This window comes from Zophobas morio, unplaced genomic scaffold, assembly GCF_036711695.1.
Source record: "Zophobas morio isolate AGI-343-1 ecotype UQ-CSIRO unplaced genomic scaffold, CSIRO_AGI_Zmor_V1 ptg000004l, whole genome shotgun sequence".
In the NCBI taxonomy this organism is placed as follows: domain Eukaryota; kingdom Metazoa; phylum Arthropoda; class Insecta; order Coleoptera; family Tenebrionidae; genus Zophobas; species Zophobas morio.
The window spans coordinates 449769-474197 of NW_026972109.1; the positions used below are offsets into that span (position 1 = coordinate 449769).

Sequence of the window (24429 nt, forward strand, 5' to 3'; positions counted from 1 at the left end):
TATTTTCCCGCTATTATTCATATCCACGTACCTACCTTTCCCCAGTCGCCTTTTTGCTTTATTGGTTTTAGAATAACGAATTTCTTTATTTTTTATTTCAAGATATTTATTTTCATTTCGTAATACATTTTTTATTCCGCAGTTGCAAAATAGTTTTAATTCGTTATATAAATTATCAACTAATATATAAATGTTTGACAGGTTTAAGTATACGTTCCTTCAAATACTATAAATTATGGAAAACAATCATTTTACAAAAATAATTTCAATGACAGTAATAAATTTAAAGCTAAATTAGGGCAAGCTCTTCGTTTTATATTTAAAACAATTATGTAAACTTTTCCTTCCCTGATTCGAGTCACACTCGCTCTAAGTTCAGTTTTAAATTTAAGTGCGCTGCTTCGTTATTCTAGAGAAGCTACTAAGTCGGTGCTCGGAGTGTTCGAATGAGTAAATTAGTCACGTGGTGACACAATGAATTCAAGGAGTATAGACTAGGAAAACTCATTTTCTACAATTATTATCACTGCCGTTCTTAATCAACGTGAGAGGCCGTACGGTCATAACAATCTTCAATGTGCGATATATTTATAGAAAAATTTGATTTTTAGTTTCAAAATCCTCAACAATGTATTAACAACAGACTAGATCTATAAATTAATGTCAACTTTAATACTATCAAAATACTAATTTACGGAAATAATACACTCTAGTAAAGACGAAATTCGGGCACTGGTCCCAAATTCCAGTTCTCTAATCTAAATACTTTTCACTTAAACTCTAGTTACCCGCTTGATAATGAAAAAAGATCTACTACTAAAATATCCTCATTTTATTAGTCGCTATATAGATGTTTTAACGCTATTCGGATTCGTCATCGTCTACGTTCGTAAAATTGCTTGGCACACACTGTAAAAAAAAATTAGTAGAGTGAGCACACCTCGTCGAAAGCTTACGTCATTTGTTGATATTTTGGCCGACAATAACGTCAGCTCTGGGTAAATCCAAGGCTTTCGTAGCGGATCCTTCTGTGACACTTTCCACGATTCGTACCCTTCAGCTGCCTTCTTTAGCTGCTTTACCACTTTCGGTGCGAATTTTTGCGTGATTTTATTCACCAACCATATGGGCAACTTGCCTCTGGGGTCGGTCTGCGAGATGTAGCCCAGGAAGCAGCCTCGTTCGTGGTACCTCACCACGAACCCCGTCAGGTGCGATGTGGCCCTACAACATTGTTTCATAATTGGGTCTAGGTTGTGGTGGTTTTCCACCTGATGAAACCTTTCCTCGGAGGATAGTCCTTGTGGTGGACTGAATGGTTCAGGATGAGTTTTTCCTCCCCTAGGTCTAGCCAAGACCGTTGTAGCACGAAGTCGCGGTTTTTTACGGGTGCGGGACATGATACTGGAAGTTACAACTCAAAAGTTAGAGCGAAAATTTGGTGAAATGGTACTTACAAGCGTAGTAACCGACGTCATTGTTTGGATTGAGATAACCTATTTCTATTGAGGCCAGCATGTGTTCATCCCAGTCTTTTCTGTAATCGGGGTCATGTAAGACATCAAACATGGTGTTCGGAGATACGTTGTGGAAGACTGATTGTACTTTGACCATTTTGAAACAGCAGTTTTTCGTCGATTTGGTCCATACCTGGTGAAAAATGTACATATGGTCAGTGGATGTCGAATTTAGAAGAAATAAAATTTTGTGTATGTTTGGAGAACTGCCATTAAAAATGTGGTACATGAGCGGTGTATATTTATGTACTTATGCCATAAAGTTCGATTGTTATCTAAAATTAGAATAGTGCCAGGATATGTCGTTAAAGATTCGTAGTTACTGGTTAATAGCCAGATATTGATCTAAAAGTAGCTCTAATGAGGTCTACCTCATACATATTTTATCTTTTTTAATGAAAAAATTGATATACCTTTTGAAATGTGATAAACCCCAGTTTTCTTCAAATGTTTTAACACTCTGAATTTTAATACCGCATCTGTTCTTTTTGAAAAAGTCAGTTACGATGATTTTAAAAGTTTGATTTTTCAGAATTTTTTTACTCGTATAAACACTTTACTATATCGCTTCCCCCTTTAAGTTAAAAACAATGGCATGTAGAGAATCTGTATCCACTTTCAAGGTATAGTTTTATCAGGACTTCCTATGTATGTACATTTATAAAGTTCCACAAGGTTAATTTTTAGATTTTTTTAATGAAAAATTTGAAGTTAAGAAAGTTTGAAATTTTTTCATCGTACATTTTGGGATTTTGCAATTTCTCATTTTTGCAATCTTTTCAAATTCTCAATTTTTAGATTTTCGAATTTTCAATTTTTGGTTTCTTCAATTTCCCAATTTTTACAATTTTTTGTTTTGTCAAATTTCTGTTTCTTCTATTTTTGATTTTTCCCGTTTTCAATTTTTATTTTTTCAATTTTTTGATTTTTTCGGTTCTCCAATCTTTCGTTTCTTCAATTTTTTGTTTCTTCAATTTTTCTATTTGCAATTTCTCCATCTTAAAATTTCTCGATTTTACGATTTTGTTATTTAATAATTTTTCTTTCTTCGATTTTTCGATTTTTCACTTTTTCAATTTTAAATTTTTTGATTTTTCAATTTTTCGTTTCTTCAGTGTTTTAGTTTGAAATTTTTCGATCTTAAATTTTCTTGTTTTACAATTTCTCAATTTTTCGTGTTTTCAGATTCTCAATATTTAGATTTTCGATTTTTCCATTTTTCGTTTCTTCAATTTTTCGATTTGAAATTTTTCGATTGTACATTTTCCAATTTTTTCAAGCTTCAGTTTTTCGTTTCTTGAATTTTTCGAATTGCAATTTCTCGATCTTACAATTTCACAGTTTTAAGATTTCTTATTTAATAATTTTAGTTTCTTCAAATTTTCGATTTTTCATTTCTCAATATTGATTTTTTCAATTTTTCAATTTTTTGTTTCTTCAATTTTTGAATTGGATAATAATTTTCGGTCGCACATTTTCCGATTTTACAATTTTTCGTGTTTTCGAATTGTCGATTTTTCAGTTTTTCGATTTTTCATTTTTCAGTTTTTTACTTTTTCAAGTTCCAATTTTTCCTTTTTCAGTTTTGAATTTTTCGACTTTCCAATTTTTCGATTGTGCATTTTCCGATTTCATCATTTTTCAATTTCATAATTTTTTGTCGTCATTTTGTTGATCTTTTTCGATTTTTGAATTTTTAAATATTTTATCACTTCGTATTCACAATTTTTTAATAAGCAATTTTTCGATTTTACAATCTTCAATTTTACAGTTTTTCATTTTTCCGATTTTTTGATTTTTCATTATTCGATTTGTAGTTTCTCGATTAACAATTTTTGGATTTTACAATATTTCGTTTTTTCAATTTTTCGTTTCTTCAATTTTTCGTTTATTGAACTTTTCGATTTTTCAATTATTCGTTAGTTCAATTTTTTAGTTTGAAGTTGTTCGATCGTATATTTTTCAGTTTTACGATTTTTCGTGTTTTCAATTTTTCACTTTTTCGATTTGCAATTTTTCGATCTTACAATTTTTCGTTCCTTCAAATTTTTCGTTTCTTCACTTTTTCGATGTTTCAATTTTTCGTTAGGTCAATTTTTCAATTGTATATTTTTCAATTTTACAGTTTTTCTTCTTTTCATTTTGTTTTTTTCGATTTTTGAATTTTTCAATATTTTAATTTTTCGTGTTTTCAATTTTTCACTTTTTGATTTGCATTTTTCCGATCTTATAATTTTTCGTTTCTTTAATTTTTCGATTTTTTAATTTTGAAATATTTTAGTGTTACCTTTTCTCGATTTTTAAATTTTTTGATCTGAAATTTTTCGATTTTATAATTTCCGGTTTTACAGTTTTTTATTTTTCCGATTTTTGATATTCCCTTTTTTCAATTTTTCGGTTTCTCACTTATTAATTTTTCGATTTTTCACTTTTTCGATTTGCAGTTTCTCGATTTTACGAATTTTCGTATTTTATAATTTTTGTTTAAAATTTTTTACTTTTTCAGTTTTGAATTTTTCGATTTTTCAATTTTTCGTTGGTTCAATTTTTAATTTGAAATTTTTCAATACTATGTTTTTCAATTTTACAATTTCTCATGTTTTCAGATTTTTGAGTTTTTCGATTTTTGAATTTTTCAGTATTTTAATTTTTCTTGTTTTCAACTTTTCATTTTTTCGATTTGCAAATTTCCGATCTTATAATTTTTCGTTTCTTCAATTTTTCATTTTTCAATTTTTCTTTTTCAAATTTCCGATTATATAAATTTTCAATTTTTTGATGCATCAATTTTTCGTTTTGTCAATTCTTCGATTTTTCAGTTCATCGATTTTTCAGTTCATCGATTTTTTAATTTCTCGTTTTTTCAAAATTTTCCCTTTGATTTTGGATTTTCCTTTTTTCAATTTTTCAATTTCGGAATTTTTTTATTTTGAATTTTTCCTTTCCAGTTTTTCGATTTGCAGTTTTTCGTCCTTTCAATGTTCGATACATATAATTTTTCATTTTTTTTATTCAATTTTTCGTGTCTTCAATTGCTTCATTTTACAATTTTTCGTTTAATTTCTTGCTTTTTCAATCTTCCTTTCTTCAAGTTTTGATTTTTCTCTTTTCCAGTTTTTAATTTTTAGCTTTTTCAATTTTTCGTTTCTTCAATTTCTTACTTTTGACCGTACATTTTCCGATTATACAAGTTTTCGTGTTTTCAATTTGTTGATTTTTTTGATTTTTCATGTTTTCCATTTTTCGTTTCTTCATTTTTCGCTCTTTCAATTTTACCAATCATATAATTTTTCAGTTTTTTGATTCTTCAATTTTTCGTTTTGTGATTTCTTCTGTTTTTTAGTTCTTCGACTTTTAAATTTTCGATCTTTCAGTTTTTGGTTTCTTCAGTTTTTTTGATTCCTCAATTTCTGGTTTTGTGATTTCTTTGATTCGAGGATCTAAAACCTCGACTTTTAAATGTTGGATTTTTCAGTTTTTCGTTTCTTCAATTTCCCGATTTTACAATTTCCGTGTTTTCAGTTTGTTGATTTTTTCGATTTTTGAAATCTTCAGTGTTTTAACATTTCGTGTTTTACAATTTTTCGATCTTACAATTTTTCGTTTCTTCGCTGTTCCGATTTTTCAATTTTTCGTTTCTTAAATCTCTTGATCTGCAATTTTTCTTTCGTTCAAATTTCCGAATGTATGTTTCAATTTTTTGTATTTTGAATTTTTCGTTTTGTCGATTTTTCAATTTGTAAGGAATGCGGTAGTGTCGAAAACACAAACGAAATGTTGCAATGTTAACAAACTGCCAACTTCCGTACATCCCTCTGGCGAAATCAGGTGGCATAATGTTTAGGTTAATGAAATAGTAGAGTTAGCAATATTTAGTTTATTTAAGGCGTGTGTATGAATTGGGAGAAGGAGAAGCAGAAGTAGAGTGATAGAAGTAGTTATTGTTAGTGTAGTAAAGAACAGTGAAATAAAGATGTGAAAGTGAGTTGTTAGTATGTTTCCACCCTGGTAACCACCCATCATGGTAAACAGAGGTTATCACATGGCGATCCTGCTAACTCCTGGATTTCTAACACTGGTTGAAGACATGGTACCATAAAAGTAGTTGGCGGTTCGTATTTTGAAAAATTGACAACATGGGGAAAACCGTGTCTAAGGACGGAACAGAAGAAGAGAATATCATCGTGCAAGCAGGAAACAGTGGTGGCGTTTCAGCTACTTCGACAATTTCGACGTTCGAGATATTGGGCATCGTGACGTTTCTCGGATTGGTGGCGATGGTGGCGTTCCTCATCTATTTAAGATGCAAGAGAAAATTGGAAAAGAGGATTCGCAGGGAAATCGTCAAGAGTAGAGTCGACCTGGGAGAAGACCGCGTTTAAAACTAGTAAGCGTAAAATTTTTTGTTTTTGTTATGTGCGCAAGTAGATTAACTAAGTTCAAAGGGTAAATTAGGAATAATTTTTAGGAGATAGATAGTATTTTGAACGATAGGTTAGTTAATATTAGGTTCGAAAACACTAGCGCGAAAAATTCAGTAAATATGACTGAAAAATTTGATTTGAAAGTTGCCTCTGGCTTGTTGCCACATATGGATAATTCGGAAGAGGTAACACTACGACTCATCGAAGGTATTGAGTTATATGATTCAATGTTAGAGAACGCAGGGAAACCATTGTTGACTATGTACGTGCTAAAAACTAAGTTGTCACAAAGTGCAAAGTTGCGATTAAACAAAACGTATCCGTCAAATTCAGATTTAATAAAAGATATGAGAGAAAAACTTATCGCGAAAAAATCTATATCGGGTTTATCGATGCAACTTTTTTCAGCCAAACAAGGCAATAAATCGATACAAGACTTTGGTCGTAATATTGAAGACCTAATGTTAAATTTAACAATTGCACAGGCAGATGGAAATGATACCGCGAGCGGCATTTTAGCAAATACCAATGAAAAATTGGCGATTTCGGCATTTGCCAATGGGTTGCGAGACGAAAATCTTCGCCTAATCACCAGGGCGCGGGGATTTTCGACTCTTGCAGAAGCTATCAATGGTGCAGTTGAAGAGTCAAATTTCATCAAAAATTCGGAACAAGTATTCTATACGCGAGATCAGAATGTGCGAGGACAAAATACGCGTGGTAGAAATAGTTTAGGAAATAGACAAAGAAATTTCCGGGGTAATTTTCATTTTGGAAATAATCATGGAAATCGAAATGTTTATTTTGATCAAAATCGAGGTCAAACACGCGGAAGAAATAATTTCACAAATTCGCATTGTCAGCGTAGTGGTGATAGCCGTGGTCGTGGGTCATATGCTGCGTCACATTCGCGACAACTAGGTCAGGCTTACCCAATAATTGAGAAAAAAGAACAAGAGGTAAGATCTGCAGATGACAATCAGTCGGAACAAAGTAGATTGCAGTTTTTTCGGGACTTCGAATGAGAATGATGAAGTTGTGCTTAGTATGAATGGACTAAATTTTGTAAAAGTGAGATATGGAATGAGTGAACTGAGATTGTTGGTAGACACAGGTGCATCTTTGAGTATAATTTTTAGGAGTAGTTTGACAGGAGATGAATGGGTAGATGAAAGTACAAAAATAAAAATTGCCGGTATAGCAGGTACTACTTACACAGTAGGAACCTCTGACATTGACATTGAGGTAGGTAAGGAAGTGTTGACGCATAAGTTTCATGTAATGAATGAGTGTGAGTGTGAAATGGATGGAGTAATAGGAGCAGATTTCTTAGCTAAACATGGAGCTATGATAGACTACGAAAATTTTTTGCTTTACTTGAATAATGGAACAGGTAGAATATGTGTGAGTTTAGAGTCAAAATTTAACAAAATAACTAAAATTCCTTCTAGATGTGAAACAATACAATATGTAGAAATTGAATGCGAGGAAGAATGTGTGATATTACCGGAAGAAGTTTGTAAGGGAGTTTTTGTTGCGAGTGCAGTAGTCAAACCGGGAAAATCGAAGGAAGTACCTATTAGAATCTTGAATACGAATGAAAGCGAAGTAATTTTGAGAAATTTTAGGCCAAAAGTAGATAAATTTGTGAATTATGAGTGTGTTGCATTCGAAGAAGTACCTTTATCTGTAAAGCGAGTCGACGAAGTATTAGGGCAAATCAAATATGACATGTTAACATCGGAAGAGAAAACAGACATTGAAAAGATTTGTGCAAAATATGCTGATGTTTTTTATTTAGAAGGCGATCAGTGTACTGTTACGAATGTTTATAAACAAGCTATAAAAATTAAAGACGGAACTGCGCCAACGTATATTAAGCCTTATCGGTTGCCATATTCTCAGAAAACAGAGATAGGTAGACAAGTTAATAAAATGCTAGAGCAAGGGCTGATTGAACCAGCTAGTTCAGAGTGGTCAGCTCCACTTCTGATAGTACCGAAAAAATGCGATCCCACGGGTAATAAAAAATGGAGGATTGTTATTGATTATAGACAGCTTAATAAAAAAATCGAACATGATAGATTTCCTTTGCCATGCATTGAAGAAATATTAGATGCTTTGTCGGGTGCCATTTATTTCACTCATCTGGATTTGTATCAAGGATACTATCAAGTTGAGTTGGATCCAGATTCGAGGCCGTGTACTGCCTTTACAACAGATCGAGGGCAATATCAAATGACTAGATTGCCAATGGGATTAAAAATTAGTCCAAATTCATTTTCACGTGTCATGACGATTGCTATGTCAGGATTGAATTACCAAAACTGCTTCATTTATCTTGATGATCTTATTGTTTTCGGAAATAATCTTCAAAATCATAACAAAAATTTAATCAAAGTTTTAGATCGTTTGAGGAAAGTAAATTTAAAGCTAAATCCAGCAAAGTGCAAATTTTTGAAAAAAGAAATTTTATATTTGGGTCATTTAATTTCGGCTGAGGGAGTCTCTCCAGATCCCGAGAAGGTACGTGTTATGCGGGCGTATCCCGTACCGAAGGATTCCAGTGAGACGAAGCGATTCGTAGCGTTTGCAAATTATTATCGTAAATTCATAAAAAATTTTGCAGAAATCGCGAAGCCATTAAATAATTTATCCAAAAAAGGAGTTAAATTCGAATGGTCTGAAGAATGCCAACAGGCTTTCGAAATACTCAAAACAGCTCTGATTAATCCACCTATTTTAGATTTTCCAGATTTTACTAAAAATAATAAATTCAAATTATGGACAGACGCGTCAAAATTTGCTGTAGGTGCAGTTTTGTATAATAGCAACGGTAGACCAATCGCATTTGCTAGTAGAGTTTTGAATAATGCGGAGCAGAGATATTGTACAATAGAGAAAGAGTTATTAGCTATTGTCTGGGCTGTTAGTCGTTTTAGGCCATATTTATTCGGTAGACATTTCCAAATTTTCACCGATCATCGGCCTTTAGTTTATTTATTTGGCATGAATAACCCTTCAAGTCGATTAACAAAATTCAGATTGAAATTAGAAGAATACGATTTTACCGTAACACACGTGAAAGGAAAAGACAATGTTGTAGCGGACGCATTATCTCGTGTAGAAATACATTCGAAAGATTTGGTCAGTTTATCTAACGATATAAACCAAAAAATTTTTGTAACCACCCGAGCTCAAACGAAAGCGCTACAAAACGAACAGAATTCGTCCGAAAGGTTGCCGAGTGCTAGGCCTGATCACCCTGGTATGGTAGAACTTTTGAAGATGCCTGAGCGTTACATAGAGCTTAAGTTTGTTGATGAAATAACGTTTAACAAAATCTACAAAAAGTATCGCGATACGAGTACAAAAACGAATGCCAGTACAAATATAAATACAAGTTCAAGGTTGAATAAAAATAAAAGTGAAAGAAAAGCAACTGTGATATTTGATGACGAATCAAATATAGTTTATTGCAACTATCGGGATCCTCGATCGACGACGTACTTAGGTAACACGTTGAGAGAACTGATTAAGACTTGCAAATTAAATAAAATTCCGGAATTATTAATAATTAAAGGTAATATTGAAAAACAGTTGTTTGATTATATAGTAGGGAAGTTATACGTTTTTCGTGAAGGTGGAGTAAAAATTAATGTTATCAGAAACCAGATAAACGTGACAAATAAAGAAACTAGAGTATTAATTTTAAACGATTTTCACATGCTACCAACAGGTGGACACGCGGGAGTCAACAGAATGTTTAATAATATCAAAAAATATTATTTTTGGTCAGGTTTAAAGAAAGATGTTGAGAAATTCGTAGCATGCTGTCATAAAGAAACAACCACTAGAAATTACTACAACAGCATCCAGTTCTTTTCAGAAAGTTTTTCTTGACTTAGTAGGTCCTTTACGTCCTGATAGTAATAATAATATATATATCTTAACTATTCAGTGCGAATTAACCAAATATGTAGAGTGCTATCCGATTCGAAATAAAGAAGCAGAGACCGTAGCCAAAGCTTTTGTTGAAAATTTTATTTTGCGTTTTGGTATTCCAAATTCGATAGTATCGGATCAAGGTACAGAATTTATGTCGGGAATATTCAAAGAAACTTGTAGGTTACTTTGTATACAGCAATTAAACGCTACAGCTTATCACCATCAGACGCTAGGTGCTTTGGAAAACTCTCATAAACATCTAGGCGCGTATTTGAGAATTCAAGCATCAGAAAATTGGGACACTTGGGGTTCTTGGGTGCCATATTGGTGCTTTGCCTATAATAATACAGTCCACACAGAAACTCGTTATACGCCATACGAACTGGTATTTGGTAAAATCGCTCAACTGCCGTCTAATGTTACAACCAAAGTTGATCCTATCTATAATTTTGACGACTATCCGAAAGAATTAAAGTACAGGTTACAAGTTGCTTGGGATGATGCACGATACAACTTAATACAGACGAAGAGTCGTAGAAAAGAAAAATGTGATTTAGTTAGGGCGGAATTTAGTTTTAAGGAAGGTGATAAAGTGTTAATGCGGAACCCTTTGAGTGACAAAAGTGATGCGGTATACAAGGGACCATATGAAGTGATTAGTGACGAAGGTTCTAACGCAATAGTTAAAGTGAAAGACAAACCAGTGCGTATTCACAAAGACAGACTGAAACTATATCGTAGTTAAGAACTGTAAAAAGCAAGGAACTATATAGTCATTAGCAAATTTCAAAATAATGTTATCAAAAGAAAAAAAATTGTTTTGTAATTCTAATAATAGATTCATGTTAAATAGTTAATAAGATTTAGCATAGGTTAACTGGGTAGGTTAGGTTACTATTATTAGTAAACAAATTTTTTTTTTTTTTCGCCCACCGGGAGAGGTGTAAGGAATGCGGTAGTGTCGAAAACACAAACGAAATGTTGCAATGTTAACAAACTGCCAACTTCCGTACATCCCTCTGGCGAAATCAGGTGGCATAATGTTTAGGTTAATGAAATAGTAGAGTTAGCAATATTTAGTTTATTTAAGGCGTGTGTATGAATTGGGAGAAGGAGAAGCAGAAGTAGAGTGATAGAAGTAGTTATTGTTAGTGTAGTAAAGAACAGTGAAATAAAGATGTGAAAGTGAGTTGTTAGTATGTTTCCACCCTGGTAACCACCCATCAGGGGAATCATGGTAAACAGAGGTTTATCACAATTTTTTTTTTCTTCAATTTCTAGATTTTTCACTTTTTCCATATTTAAAGTTTCGTTTTTTCAATTTTTCATTTGTTTAGTTTTTTGATTTGCAATTTTTCCTTCTTTGAATTTATATAATTTTTCAATTTTTTTCAATTTTTCAATTCCTCACTTTTAAATTTTTTAGTTAAAATTTTTCGTTTCTTTAATTTTTCCATTTAACAATTATTCGTTCAGTTTCCCGTTTTTTCAAATTTTCGTTTCTTCAACTTTTGATTTTCCACTTTTCCTGTTTTTAATTTTCCGCTTTTTCAATTTCTTAGGTTGAAATTTTTCGACCGTACATTTTCCGATTTTACAGTTTTTCGTGTTTTCAATGTTACAGTTTTTCGATCTTACAATTTTTCTTTCGTTCAAATTTCCGATTGTATAATGGTTCAATTTTTTTAATTCTTGAATTTTTCGTTTTGTCATTTCTTCGATTTTTTAAGATCCTCGATTTTTAAATTTTCGATTTTTCAATTTTTTGTTTCTTCAATTTGTCGATTTTACAATTTTTCGTTTTTACAAAATTTTCCTTTCTTCGATTTTCGATTTTTCATTTGTTTAGTTCCAACTCATATAATTTTTCATAATTTTTTTCTTTAATTTCTCGATTTTACAATTTTCGTTCAATTTCACGTTTTTTTAAATTTGCCTTTATTCAACTTTTGATTTTCCATTTTCCCAGTTTTTAATTTTTCGCTATTTCAGTTTCTTGGTTTGAAATTTTTCGACCGTACATTTTCCGATTTTACAGTTTTTCGTGTTTTTAGTTTGTTGATTTTTTCATTTTGGAATTTTTCAATACTTTAATTTTCCGTGTTTTCAATTTCTCGCAATTTTTGGATTTTTCATGTTTTAAATTTTTCGTTTCTTCACATTTTCGCTCTTTCAATTTTTCCGATTATATGATTTTTCAGATTTTTGATTCTTCAATTTATCGTTTTGTCATTTCTTCGATTTTTTTATTCCTCGACTTTTAAATTTTTTAATTTCCGATGTTTCGGGTTTTCGTTTCTACATTTTCTCGATTTTTTCTATATTACAATTTTTCGATTTTTCATGTTTAAATTTTTTTGGATTAATATATTTTTTCAGTTTTTTCATTCTTCTATTTCTTGTTTTGTCAGTTCTTCGATTTTTTAATTCCTCGACCTTTGAATTTTCGATTTTTCAGTTTTTCATTTTTTGAATTTCTAGTTTTTTTAATTTTTCGTATTTTTTATTTTTCCATTTTTTCAGTTTTCCGTTTCTTCAATTTTTCAATGTACAATTATTCGATTTTTTGAAGAAACAGCAAACAATTGAAAAATCGAAAAATTGAAAATCGAAAAACTGAAGAAACGAAAAATTAAAAAATACAAAAACTGAAAAATCGACAATTTTAGAAAAGTGGCGCTATACAAACACAGTTTGATTCTTAAGCTTTCCAAGTCATTAAGGCCATTTAAGAAATAATGTACAATAAAATAGCAGTTAGTTTTTTTAGTCATTACTGCAAGCCATTACTGTATTATTGATTATGATGAACGACCAACCAAGCTATTTCTTGCCCATTTCAGCATAGCAACAGCTTTAATAGTATCATAGAGACCTCATTTATGAATAAATGAAAAATTAATAAAATTCAAAATTTTCCATTTCGAAAAATGAGAACGCAAAATTTTGAAAATAAATTCGCGCTATAGCATTTTATATTTTTAAAAATAATTAAAATTGTAACAGGACTCGAAATTGTGTATTTATAGTTATAGGGGAAGATTGATATTTAAATTTTGTCAACGCCATTGTTTCAAGCACATACTTAAAATTGTGGTGCATTATGACTTTCCCCGGTTTCCCCTACACCGAAAATCCAATTTAGTCCTCACCACAAACTCACATACGTTAGTTAAATGCCGGGAAAGTTCAACCCCATTAAACCCAACAATCAGGACATACGAAAGCTCACAAATCCCTCGTGGTATCAGTGGATGCACCGAGCGCCATCTTCACTCCCCCGCCGCCTCCCAGATGGCGCCCCGTACATCCTTATCGCAAAAATCGACCCACCACAGGACACACGCATCCTCCTTCCTCCTCACACAACCATCAAACTTTCACAGCATGCCATAAACAGACTATAAACAAACACGTGCAAAAAGTACATGCCTTCACTTCCTCGCCCTTATCGTAGTCGAGCTTCCAGTTGAGGTGATCGTCGACCAGCTTCTTCAGCATGTCGAAGTCGCTGTCCTCCGCTATCTTCACGACGCCCGCCTCCATTTCCTGCAACAACCACCGGTGAATGCGACGCTCGGCGTCCCGACGGCGACCACCACTTCATTTTCTATTCTTGCGTCGCGGCGCCTTCATCGTACGTATTATCTGACGCCCCACGTTTGTGTAGTGTTGTGACGATCGATTGAGTGTCGAGTTTTTGTGGCGCGCTATATCTGCCGGGGACGGCGTTCGGGGTTCGATAAGCCGGACGCCCCCGCACGCAATTAATTAGCTCATTTCCGGGCTAGATACGGGCCTGTGATTTCGCTGAATTTGACGATGTGGGAAGGGTAGGGATGGGGTTGTAATGCAGTTGAGTGCATTATTTTTTTTTGTGGTTTGAAATGACGTGATGATGTGGGTGAATGCGATTGGCTGAGCGGGTGTTTGCGGTGTCGGGCGACCAATCAGAAGTCGGCCGCGAGAGATAATCGAGCTGCGGGTGTTTGAATTGTTTGCATGATGTTACGAAATTTGCGCCATTTTTAATTAAAAGTTTGATTTGATAATGTGGTGGAGAATTAAAATAGAATTCGTTTATCTTGCGAAATACGTAAATAATTTATTATTATTTGAGGTTGATCGCTATCTAATGGATTTATAATTATGTTGTAAGATAACTGCAAATCTATTGTAAACTGTACGGTGAAAAGTGTTTTATTTCGTGCCAAAAATTCGGACGAAGTAGCAGATTTAATGCAACGATCGCTGCGTCACCAGGAAACTTGATTTGTTCATGAACAGGGGTAAAATATGGCAGTTTTTAGTATTAAAAAAATATTTTCTTAAATTTTGATCTTGACAACAAACATGTCATATTTTTCGATTTTTTTGTGGATTTTTAGACAATTTTTTTAAGACATTCTAAAATTACCCACAGAGATTATTTTGTAGATTTCTCCTCCAGAAGAGATTTTCGGCTTCATTTTTTCCAAAATTTCTACTATTTTTCCAGAATCGCCAATATAAAATGGGGAAAATTTTAGAATTTTTCAAAAATTTGATTTTGAAAGATTACCGAGCGACATTTTTTGCAGATCTCGACCTCTCAACTTATTTTCAAAAACTAAAAATCCAGAATTTCCAATATAAAATATGGATTTTTTAGATTTTCCAAAAATTTGATTTTCATATCGATTATTTTGAAAACACATTATATTTTTCGATACATTTTGACCCCTTAAAGTTATTTTCGAACTCATTTCTTCGAAAACTACAATTTTTTCAAAATCTCCTAATGAAATATTGCAATTTTTAGGATTAAAAAAAATATTTTCAAACTAAATATTTCCAGAATCTTGTCTGGAGACCGCAATCATGCTATTTTTCGAATCAGTATGTCGAGATTTATATTCCAGTATTTTTTTGTGGATTTTCAGACAACTTTTCCGAAAGTTCAATTTTCGAAAATTCTTCCACGATTTTCGAAAATTACCCAAATAGATTATTTTGTAAATTTTGATTCCAGAAGTGATTTTTGGCTTGGTTTTTTGGAAAATTTCTACGATTTTTCCAGAGTCGCCAATATAAAACATGGCAATTTTTAGAATTTTTCAAAAATTTAGTATTCTTTGAATAACACGATAGTCAAAAACATGCTTAGATGGTAATTTTTTGTAGAGAAATAATAACGATTTTGCAATTAAATTTCGCTACTTTGGCTGTCGACGATTAAAAAAAATCATCACAATTGAGACAGGGTGGGTGGGCGGGGCTTATATTTTGTCTTTTTTCTTAATATACGTACCAGTCTTTTCAGAACAAGAAACTTTATTTTTTTCTTAATATACATAGTATTCTTTGAAGAACACGATACTCAAAAACATTTTTTATTTTTTCGTAGAGAAATAAGGATTTTGCAGTTAAGCTCCGCCCTCTTGGCTCACGACGAATAAAAAAATCATCACAATTGCGATAGGGCGGGTGGGCGGGGCTACATTTTGCCTTATTTTCTTAATATGTGTAGTCATCTTTTCACAACAAGAAACTTAAAACATGTTTAAAATGGTAAATTTGTAAATAAAAATACCGATTTTGCAATAATTACGCATTTAACTGTCTTTGTATAACACGATTGTTTAAGAACATATTTCACGTGGTATTTTTTCCGAGAGAAATAAGGATTCTACAATTAAACTCCGCCCCTCGATTTGCGACGAATAAAAAAAATCATCGGAATTGAGAGAGGGCGGGTGGGCGGGGCTTATTTATATTTTATCTTTTGCTTTCTTAATATATATAGCCATCTTTTCACAACAAGAAATTTAAAACATTAATTGAAAAATCGATATTTCCTTATACAAATTTTCGATTTTAAGCATGTTTTAAAAGTTAAAAGAAGTCTACACATGTTAAAATAAAAAGGCAAAGTGTAAGCCCGCCCACCCGCCCTGTCTCAATTCTGATGATTTTTTTTAGTTGGAAAATACTTATTTCTTTACAAAAAATTAAAAATATGTTTTTGAGTATCGTGCTGTTCAAAGAATACTATGTATATTAAGAAAAAAAAGACAAAATATAAACCCCGCCCACCCACCCCATCTCAATTGTGATGATTTTTTTTATTCTTAGAAACCTAGAACACGTTTAAAATTTGCAAACCGATTATTTCGAGAATCTTGCGCCGGAATCATAAACATGCAAAATGTTTCGAATCAGCTCTCCGAGATATAATTGCAGGTTTGTTTTTGGTTTTTAGGACATTTTTTCCGAAAGTTCAATTTTTCAATATTGTGAAAATTTTGACTCTTTCGACCATTTTCAAAAATTATCGAAAGACTTTTTTTATAGATTTTGGCCTCTGAATCCATTTTTTCTTCGAAAACCACTATTTTTCCAGACTCGCCAATATAGAACACGGAAATTTTTGGAATTTCCAAAAATTTGATTTTCAAATCGATTATTTCGAAAATTTTGCTCAAGAATCATGAGTACGAGATCTATATTTCAAAATATTTTAATTTTTTAGACAATTTTTCCGAAAGTTGAATTTTCCAATATCGTCAAAAATTTTGAACTTTTTTCGACCACCTTTGAAAATTACCGAAATATATGTATGTAGATTTCTACCTCCTAAAAGTTATTTTCGAACTCATTTCTTCGAAAACTCCTAGAATTTTTTCATAATCACTTAATGAAATATCACTTTTTTTTGTATTAAGAAAAATATTTTTTAAATTCAAACGTGTTATATTTTTCGATTTTTTTTTTTGGATTTTTAGACAGTTTTTCCGAATGCTCAATTTTTCGATATTATCAAAATTTCGATATTCGAAAATTATCTAGACAAATTTTTTTGTAGATTTCGACCTTTGAAAGTTAATTTCGAACTCATTTGTCCAGAATCGCGTAATGAAATATGACAATTTTTAGGACTGAAAAAAAAAAAATTTTCAAATATTATTTTTTCAATGCTCCCTTTGAAAATTTTGACTTTTTTTGACGACTTTCTAAAATTAACTAAAGAAATTATTTTGTGGATTTCGCCTCCAGAAGTGATTTTTTGCTTGATTTTTTTTTTAATTTCTACTGTTTTTCCAGAATCGTCCCATGAATATGGCAATTTTTCATAAACACATCATATTATTGGAATCAGCTTGTCGAGATCTAATTCAAAATTTTTTTATGTTTTTTTTACTACAACTTTTCGGAAAGTTCAATTTTTCACTACATTGTGAAAATTTCGACCTTTTTTCGATTCCCTTCAAAAATTACCGAAAGACATTTTTGTACATTTCAACCTCTGAAAATTATTTTTGAACCCATTTTTTCCTCGAAAACTACTATTTTTTCAGAATCGCCAAAATAAAATATGCCACTTTTTAGGATTTCTCAAAATTGTTATTTTCAAACCGATTATTTAGAAAATCCTGCTTCGGAATCATAAATACGCTATATTTTTCGAATCCGCTCGTCGGGTTCCAAGTCGAGATTTTTTTGTGTTTTTTTTTAATACAACTTTTCCGAAAGTCCAATTTTTCAATATTGTGAAAATTTCGACCTTTTTTCCACGATTTTCGAAAATTACCCAGACTATTTTGTAAATTTTGATTACAGAAGTAATTTTCGGGTTGTTTTTTTTGGAAAATTTCTACGATTTTTCCATTGTCGCCAATATAAAATATGGCAATTTTGAGGATTTTTCAAAATTTTTTTTCAAACAGATTATTTCGAAAATTTTATTTAGGAATCATAGACACGCTATATTTTTCCAATCATCTCGTCGAAATCTATCTTTCAGAGTTTTGTTTTTTTTAAGACAACTTTTCCGAAAGTTCAAATTGTCAATATTTTGAAAATTTTTATCCTTTTTCGACCACCTTCAAAAATTACGGAAAGACATTTTTTACAGATTTTAGCCTCTGAAAGGTATTTTCGAATCCATTTTTTCTTGAAAAACTAGTACTTTTCCAGAACACGGCAATTTTTAGAGTTTTTCAAAAATTTAGTAGTTTTCTTTGAATAACACGATAGTCAAAAACATGTCTTACATGATAATTTTTTATAATTTGTAACTATTTTGCAATTAAATTCCGCCACTTTGGCTGTCGACGATTAAAAAAAATCATCACAATTGAGATAGGGTAGATGAGCGGGGCTTATGTTTTGCCTTTTTTCTTAATATACGTAGTCGTTCTTTTCAGAACAAGTTTGACATGAGAAATTCTTTAGACAAATATGGATTTTGCATTTAAACCCCGCCCCTCGATCTGACAACGAATTAAACATTCTTCACAATTGAGAATTGATATCGGGGAGGGTATGGGTGGGGCCTAATATTAGGCTTTATTTTTTTCTTAATATACATAGTATTCTTTAAACAACACGATACTCAAAAACATTTTTTAATTTCTCGTAGAGGAATAAGGATTTTGCAGTTAAGCTCCGCCCTCTTGGCTCACGACGAATAAAAAAAATCATCACAATTGCGATAGGGCGGGTGGGCGGGGCTACATTTTGCCTTGTTTTCTTAATATGTGTAGTCATCTTTTCACAACAAGAAACTTAAAACCTGTTTAAAATGGTAAATTTGTATAGAAAAATACCGATTTTGCAATAATTACGCATTTAGTTGTCTTTGTATAACACGATTGTTTAAGAACATATTTCACGTGGTAGTTTTGCCGAGAAAAATAAGGATTCTACAATTAAACTCCACCCCTCGACTTACGACGAATAAAAAAAAAATCATCGGAATTGAGAGAAGGAGGGTGGGCGGGGCTTATTTATGTTTTGTATTTTTTTTTCTTAATATACATAGCCATCTTTTCACAACAAGAAACTTAAAACATTAATTGGAAAATCGATATTTCCTTAACAAATTTTCCATTTTAAGCATGTTTTAAGTTTAATGTTTTGAAAAGAAGTCTACACATATTAAAATAAAAAGGCAAAGTGTAAACCCGCCCACCCGCCCTGTCTCAATTGTGATGATTTTTTTTAATTGGAAAATATTTCTTTACAAGAAATTAAAAACATGTTTTTGAGTATCGTGTTGTTCAAAGAATACTGCGTATATTAAGGAAAAAAAGGCAAAATATGAACCCCGCCCACCCACCCCATCTCAATTGTGCTGATTTTTTAATTCTTAGAAACTTAGAACAGGTTTAAAATTTGCAAACCGATTATTTAGAGAATCTTGCTCCGGAATCATAGACATACAAAATTTTTCGAATCAGCTGCTCGAGATGTAATTCCAGATTTTTTTTGGTTTTTAGGACAATTTTTCCGAAAGTTCAATTTTTCAATATTGTGAAAATTTTGACTCTTTCGACCATTTTTAAAAATTATCGAAAGACTTTTTTTAATAGATTTTGGCCTCTGAATAAATTTTTTCTTCAAAAACAACTATTTTTCCAGAATCGTCAGTACAGAACACGGAAATTTTTGGAAATTCCAAAAATTTTATTTTCCAATCGATTATTTCGAAAATTTTGCTCCGGAATCATGAGTACGAGATCTATATTTCAGAATATTTTGTTTTTTTTAGACAACTTTTCCGAAAGTTGAATTTTTCAATATCGTCAAAAATTTTGAACTTTTTTGGACCACCTTTAAAAATGACCGAAGTCTTTGTAGATTTCTACTTCTTAAAAGTTATTTTCGAACTCAACTTCTATAATTTTTCCAAAATCATTTAATGAAATATGGCGTTTTTTGTATTAAAAAAAAATACTTCCTAAAATCTTGTCTTGATCGCAAACATGTTACATTTTTCGATTTTTTTTGGATTTTTAGGCAGTTTTTCCGAATGCTCAATTTTTAATAATAATGATAATAATAATAGTAATTTATTTTCCCACAGACATTTAACGTCCTTATGGGAACAAAATTATAAATAATAATATTTTTTCAAATCGTATTTTTTTTTTAAATTTTGACTTTTTTTGACGACTTTCTAAAATTAGCCAAAGAAATTATTCTGTAGATTTCGCCTCCAGAATTGATTTTTGGTTTCATTTTTTTTTAATTTCTACCTTTTTTCCAGAATCGTCCAATGAAATATGGCAATTTTTAGAATTTCTCAAAAATTTTATTTTCAACCCAATTATTTGGAAAATCTTGCTTCGGAATCATAAACACGCTAGATTTTTCGAATCAGCTCGTCGAGATCTATTTCCAAAATTTTTTGTGTTTTTTATACAAGTTTTCGGAAAGTTCAATTTTTCACTCTTGTGAAAATTTCGACTTTTTTTTGATCACCTTCAAAAATTACCGAAAGACATTTTTGTACATTTCAACCACTGAAAATTATTTCCTCGAAAACTACTATTTTTCTAGAATCGCCAAGATAAAATATAGTACTTTTTAGGATTTCTCAAAATTTTTAGTTTCAAACCGATTATTTAGAAAATCCTGCCTCAGAATTATAAACACAGCTCGTCGAGATCTAATTCCAAAATTTTTTGTGTTTTTTAGACTTTTTCGTAAGTTCCATTTTTCAAAATTGTGAAAATTTCGACCTTTTTTCGACCACTTTCAAAAATTACCTAAAGACATTTTTGCAGATTTAGACTTCTGAAAGTTATTTTCGAATCCATTTTTCCAGATTTGCCAATATAAAATATGTCAATTTTTAGGATTCCCCAAAACTTTGATTTTTAGACCGATTGTTTCCAAAATTTTTAACCCTCGGATATATTTTTCGAATCCGCTCGTCGAGATCTAATTCCAGAATTTTTATATTGTTGTGAAAATTTCGACCTTTTTTCGACCACCTTCAAAAATTACCGAAACACATTTTTGTAGATTTCGCCCTCTGAAAGTTAATTCGGACCTATTTTTACTATATTTTACTACTACTAAGTACTATTTTTCTAGAATCGCCAATACGGCAATTTTCAGGATTTCTCAAAAATTTGATTTTTAAGCCCATTATTACAAAAATCTTGCTCGGAATCATAAGCATACTGTATTTTTCGAATCCGCTTGTCAAGACCTATTCAAAAATTTTTGGTGGATTATAGAGCCAACTTTTGAACAAGCTAAATTTTTCACTTTTGAAATTTTCAACTCTTTTCAATTAGGGGAATTTTTAGTAGATTTCGACCTTAAGAAGTTATTTTAGAGCCCATTTTTCTGCGAAATCTACTATTTTTCCAGAATCGCCAATATAAAATATGTCAATTTTTAGGATATCCCAAAAATTTGTTTTTCAGATCCATTGTTTCCAAAATTTTACTTCGGAATCATAAACACGCTATATTTTTCGAATCCGCTCGCCGAGATCTAATTCCAGATTTTTTGTGCTTTTTTAGAAAACTTTTTCGAAAGTTCAATTTTTGAATATTGTGAAATTTTTTTATAGATTTCGACCTTTGAAAGTTAATTTCAGACCGATTTTTACTATATTTTACTTAGTACTATTTTTTCACAATCGCCAATATAAAAGACTGCAACTTTTAGGATTTCTCAAAAATTTGATTTTCAAGCTGACTGTTTCAAAAATTTTGTTTCGGGATTATAACACTATATTTTTCAAATCAGCTTATCGAGACCTATTCAAAAATTTTTGGTGGATTTTAGACGCAACTTTTTAGCAAGCTAAATTTTTCACTTATGAAATTTTCAACTCTTTTCAATTTCAAAAATTAGTGGAATTTTTAGTAGATTTCGATCTCGAGACTTCATTTCTTGAAAATTCATACGATTTTTTCAGAATCTGGCAATTTTTAAGATTTGCCAATATAATTTGATTTTCAAACCAAATATTTTGAAAATGTTGCTCCAGAACCATAAACGCCTGACCTTTTTTCGACGACCTCGAATTAAAACAGACAGGAAATTTTTTTCCAGTTTTAACATAAGTTTTATATCAAATTTAATAAATCATCTAAAGATCTATATCAGATTAGAAATAAGTAGTGGTGAAATAAGTAAGTTATTGCTTCAAGGAAGTTGATTATCAAGCGATTTATTTTATCGACTATTATTATCACGAAATGACTTACTATAATAATACTTGAAAGATTTTTTTTAATTAAGAAATAAAGATAAAGAACAGCAATCTAAATATGTTTCCGAAAATTTTTTGATTCAAAGTTGGCTCTAATTAACATATAATATTTGGTTTCGTTGAGCGAGATTACAAAATAATATGATGAATACGTTTTTTAAATGCGTAAAATGCAATATTTTTTATTTCAGATGAAAACGGGGAAGTTGTTTAAGCCATTTTTGTATCAAAATGTTTTAAAATAACTTTGAAATTTTATATTTTTATTTGTTTTTAATGTTGTAAAGCACTTTTCCGTTTGGGAAAAAATATATATTCAGAATTTCCGTCATCGTTTTGAATTTTGCAGTATCGTCACATTTATCACATTTAGGCCACTGAAAAAATACAAATTGTTCGGTTTATTTTAAGGTGAGTCACTAAGAGCGCGTCCTTGATATCTCAGTATTATTGAAAACAGAAAAAAAATGTATGGTTGTTTGAGTGTCATCCATTAAAATTGTTTTCACTATTACAGAGTGTTCCATTTTTAACACACAACTTAGTTTTTTTTAAAACAACACCCTATATATTTTTATATATTCTCACTGGCTTCTTTCTAAGCTCTAAAGCCATAGTTTATTTTTGCAATCCCGTGCGACGTTGTCACGTTATTTTCAAAATCCGTTACAACATGCAGTACCTAATAAAATACAGAATGTTCTATTTGAAAAAATCTAAAGTATTTTTTTGTTTGAAAATTGTGATGAATTCGATTTTATAGACATTCGCTATATTAAAATACGAGATTATAATTATCATGTAGTCAGAACGTTATTTTTGTAATTATAGAAAATTTTACGATAGTAAATTTTAGTGTACACAAAATAACGTTCTGAATATAGATTAATTAAACGGGAATACGTACTTCATGTTTGTGTTATCTGCAACCTGTTTCAGTATTGTTGCCACACAAAACTGCGAAACTCAAACACTTCCAGTCATTTATTTTGTTATCACCGTTTAACATTGAAAACTCGGTTAGTTAAAACGCGAATTGTGCGATGTTGTACATATATGTGCTAATTAGGTTATTCATTGAGCTAAAGCGGCAAGGTTGAAAGAATTAAGCGGTTTCAGATTTTCTGGCTTTTCGCCAAGCTAAACATCAACAATAAACAGATTCCAGCTATAAAATTTAACCAGTCCGGAATTTTCCATTTTTTTTTAGTTTCAAAAAAACTACAAACATAAAAATAGAAACAAACAACGAATTCTGGCGCTGTTTACACTCGAATAAAAGTGCAGTTATCTTTCAACATTTAAATGTGTAACTAATTATCGGATTTGGCAGCACATAGCGTAATATTATTTTCGCTTTTTATTATTTGCAAACTTTATTATCTCCTTGTGTGTAATTAACTACCTCGCGCAATAAAAATATTACTGCGTAACTAAATAACTCGAATAGCACGAATTTTTCAAAGCTGACTTACAAAAATCCATTTCTCGAAAACACTGCGACGGAACGACGAACATTCTTGCGCTAATTCAAACCGAAACTATTTGACCTATCAATTGATTGTGCTACTGAAATTATGATTTAATTTCAGCGCAACAAAGACACCACACCCGGTGTCAAGTCAGCGAAAAGTCGCACAGTTTCGGGTTGGAATGGCCGGAGGATGCCAACGCGTTCACTCACACTCACCCCTTTATCCACGTAAGTGCACTATTTTTGCAAACAAAAACCCGAAAAGTCACACTTCATTGTGACGTTTTTGAATTCGTTGCGAAGTTGTCACTTGCGTAGTGTGGATTTCGATTGCAGCCGGGACCCCTGTAGTTATCAGACTGAGATAAGATTCAGCACTTCCTAACCGAACATAGTATTACAAGTGACGCTTCAGTGCAGATGGTTTTTTATTTTTAGTGTATCACCACGTTTATCTACACCAGGTTCTTTTACCTTTCATTTTATTTCTTGCGTGAATCACTGTTAGTTACGACATTCGTGCTAACACCACCAATTACACCGGTTTCTAATTGCGACAGAAATAACTCCGTGGAACAATCAGAATTACCATATTTCGAAATTCGATAATTTTTTAAAAATCGTGGACGTAATAGTGCGTGAGCCACATCACTACACAGTACAGAGATAGCCTCTGACTTGTTACTTAATCGCGTCATTTTGCAGCGGAATGACGGGGAGTTTGTCCGAAATCCAGGCCAAAGTCGAGGAATGGCTGCAATGGGACCGGGACAAGAAAACCGCACTCACCATCAAGCGCTTAGCCCACGAAGAAAAATACGATGAGCTGTCGAAATTGTTGCTTGATCGGTTATCGTTCGGGACGGCGGGATTACGGGGGAGAATGGGGGCAGGGTACGCCGCCATGAACGATCTAGTGATCATTCAAACAGCGCAAGGGTTACTTAACTATTTAGAGGTACGTGAGGAGGATTTGTTGATAGAAAATGGGATCGTGATTGGGTACGACGGGCGACATAACAGCAAAAGGTATAGTGTTATAGTGTTATAGTCAGACACACAAATTAC

General features: G+C 31.8%; 2 protein-coding genes across 7 annotated transcripts in view; one reads left to right on the top strand and one right to left on the bottom strand.

Moving 5' to 3' along the window:
• LOC135136640 (phosphopentomutase-like) overlaps nucleotides 1–24429 on the top strand; it is a 64987-nt gene that overhangs the window by 38708 nt on the left and 1850 nt on the right. The window contains exons 1-2 of one of the 3 annotated variants that reach the window (XM_064066017.1): nucleotides 23480–23589; nucleotides 24067–24390. In XM_064066017.1, coding sequence (XP_063922087.1) covers nucleotides 23552–23589; nucleotides 24067–24390 — 362 coding nt within the window. In that variant the 5' untranslated portion in view covers nucleotides 23480–23551. Of the gene's footprint in view, nucleotides 1–23479; nucleotides 23590–23729; nucleotides 23826–24066; nucleotides 24391–24429 lie in introns of those variants that run through there. The other 2 variants (XM_064066026.1, XM_064066035.1) reach the window with 2 other exon arrangements.
• Nucleotides 81–23667, bottom strand: LOC135136703 (START domain-containing protein 10-like). Of its 4 annotated transcripts, none has more exons than XM_064066120.1 (6): nucleotides 23578–23667; nucleotides 13322–13438; nucleotides 1458–1650; nucleotides 1272–1404; nucleotides 957–1224; nucleotides 81–909 (listed from the first exon to the last, which is right to left on the bottom strand). In XM_064066120.1, exons 2-6 carry the CDS (start codon nucleotides 13433–13435, stop codon nucleotides 862–864), a joined length of 756 nt encoding a protein of 251 aa, XP_063922190.1. In that variant the 5' UTR covers nucleotides 13436–13438; nucleotides 23578–23667; the 3' UTR covers nucleotides 81–861. The 4 variants fall into 4 exon arrangements, with proteins under 4 accessions (XP_063922190.1, XP_063922199.1, XP_063922207.1 ...); XM_064066129.1 differs by having other exon boundaries at nucleotides 23572–23662; XM_064066137.1 differs by lacking the exon at nucleotides 23578–23667 and adding an exon at nucleotides 23363–23483.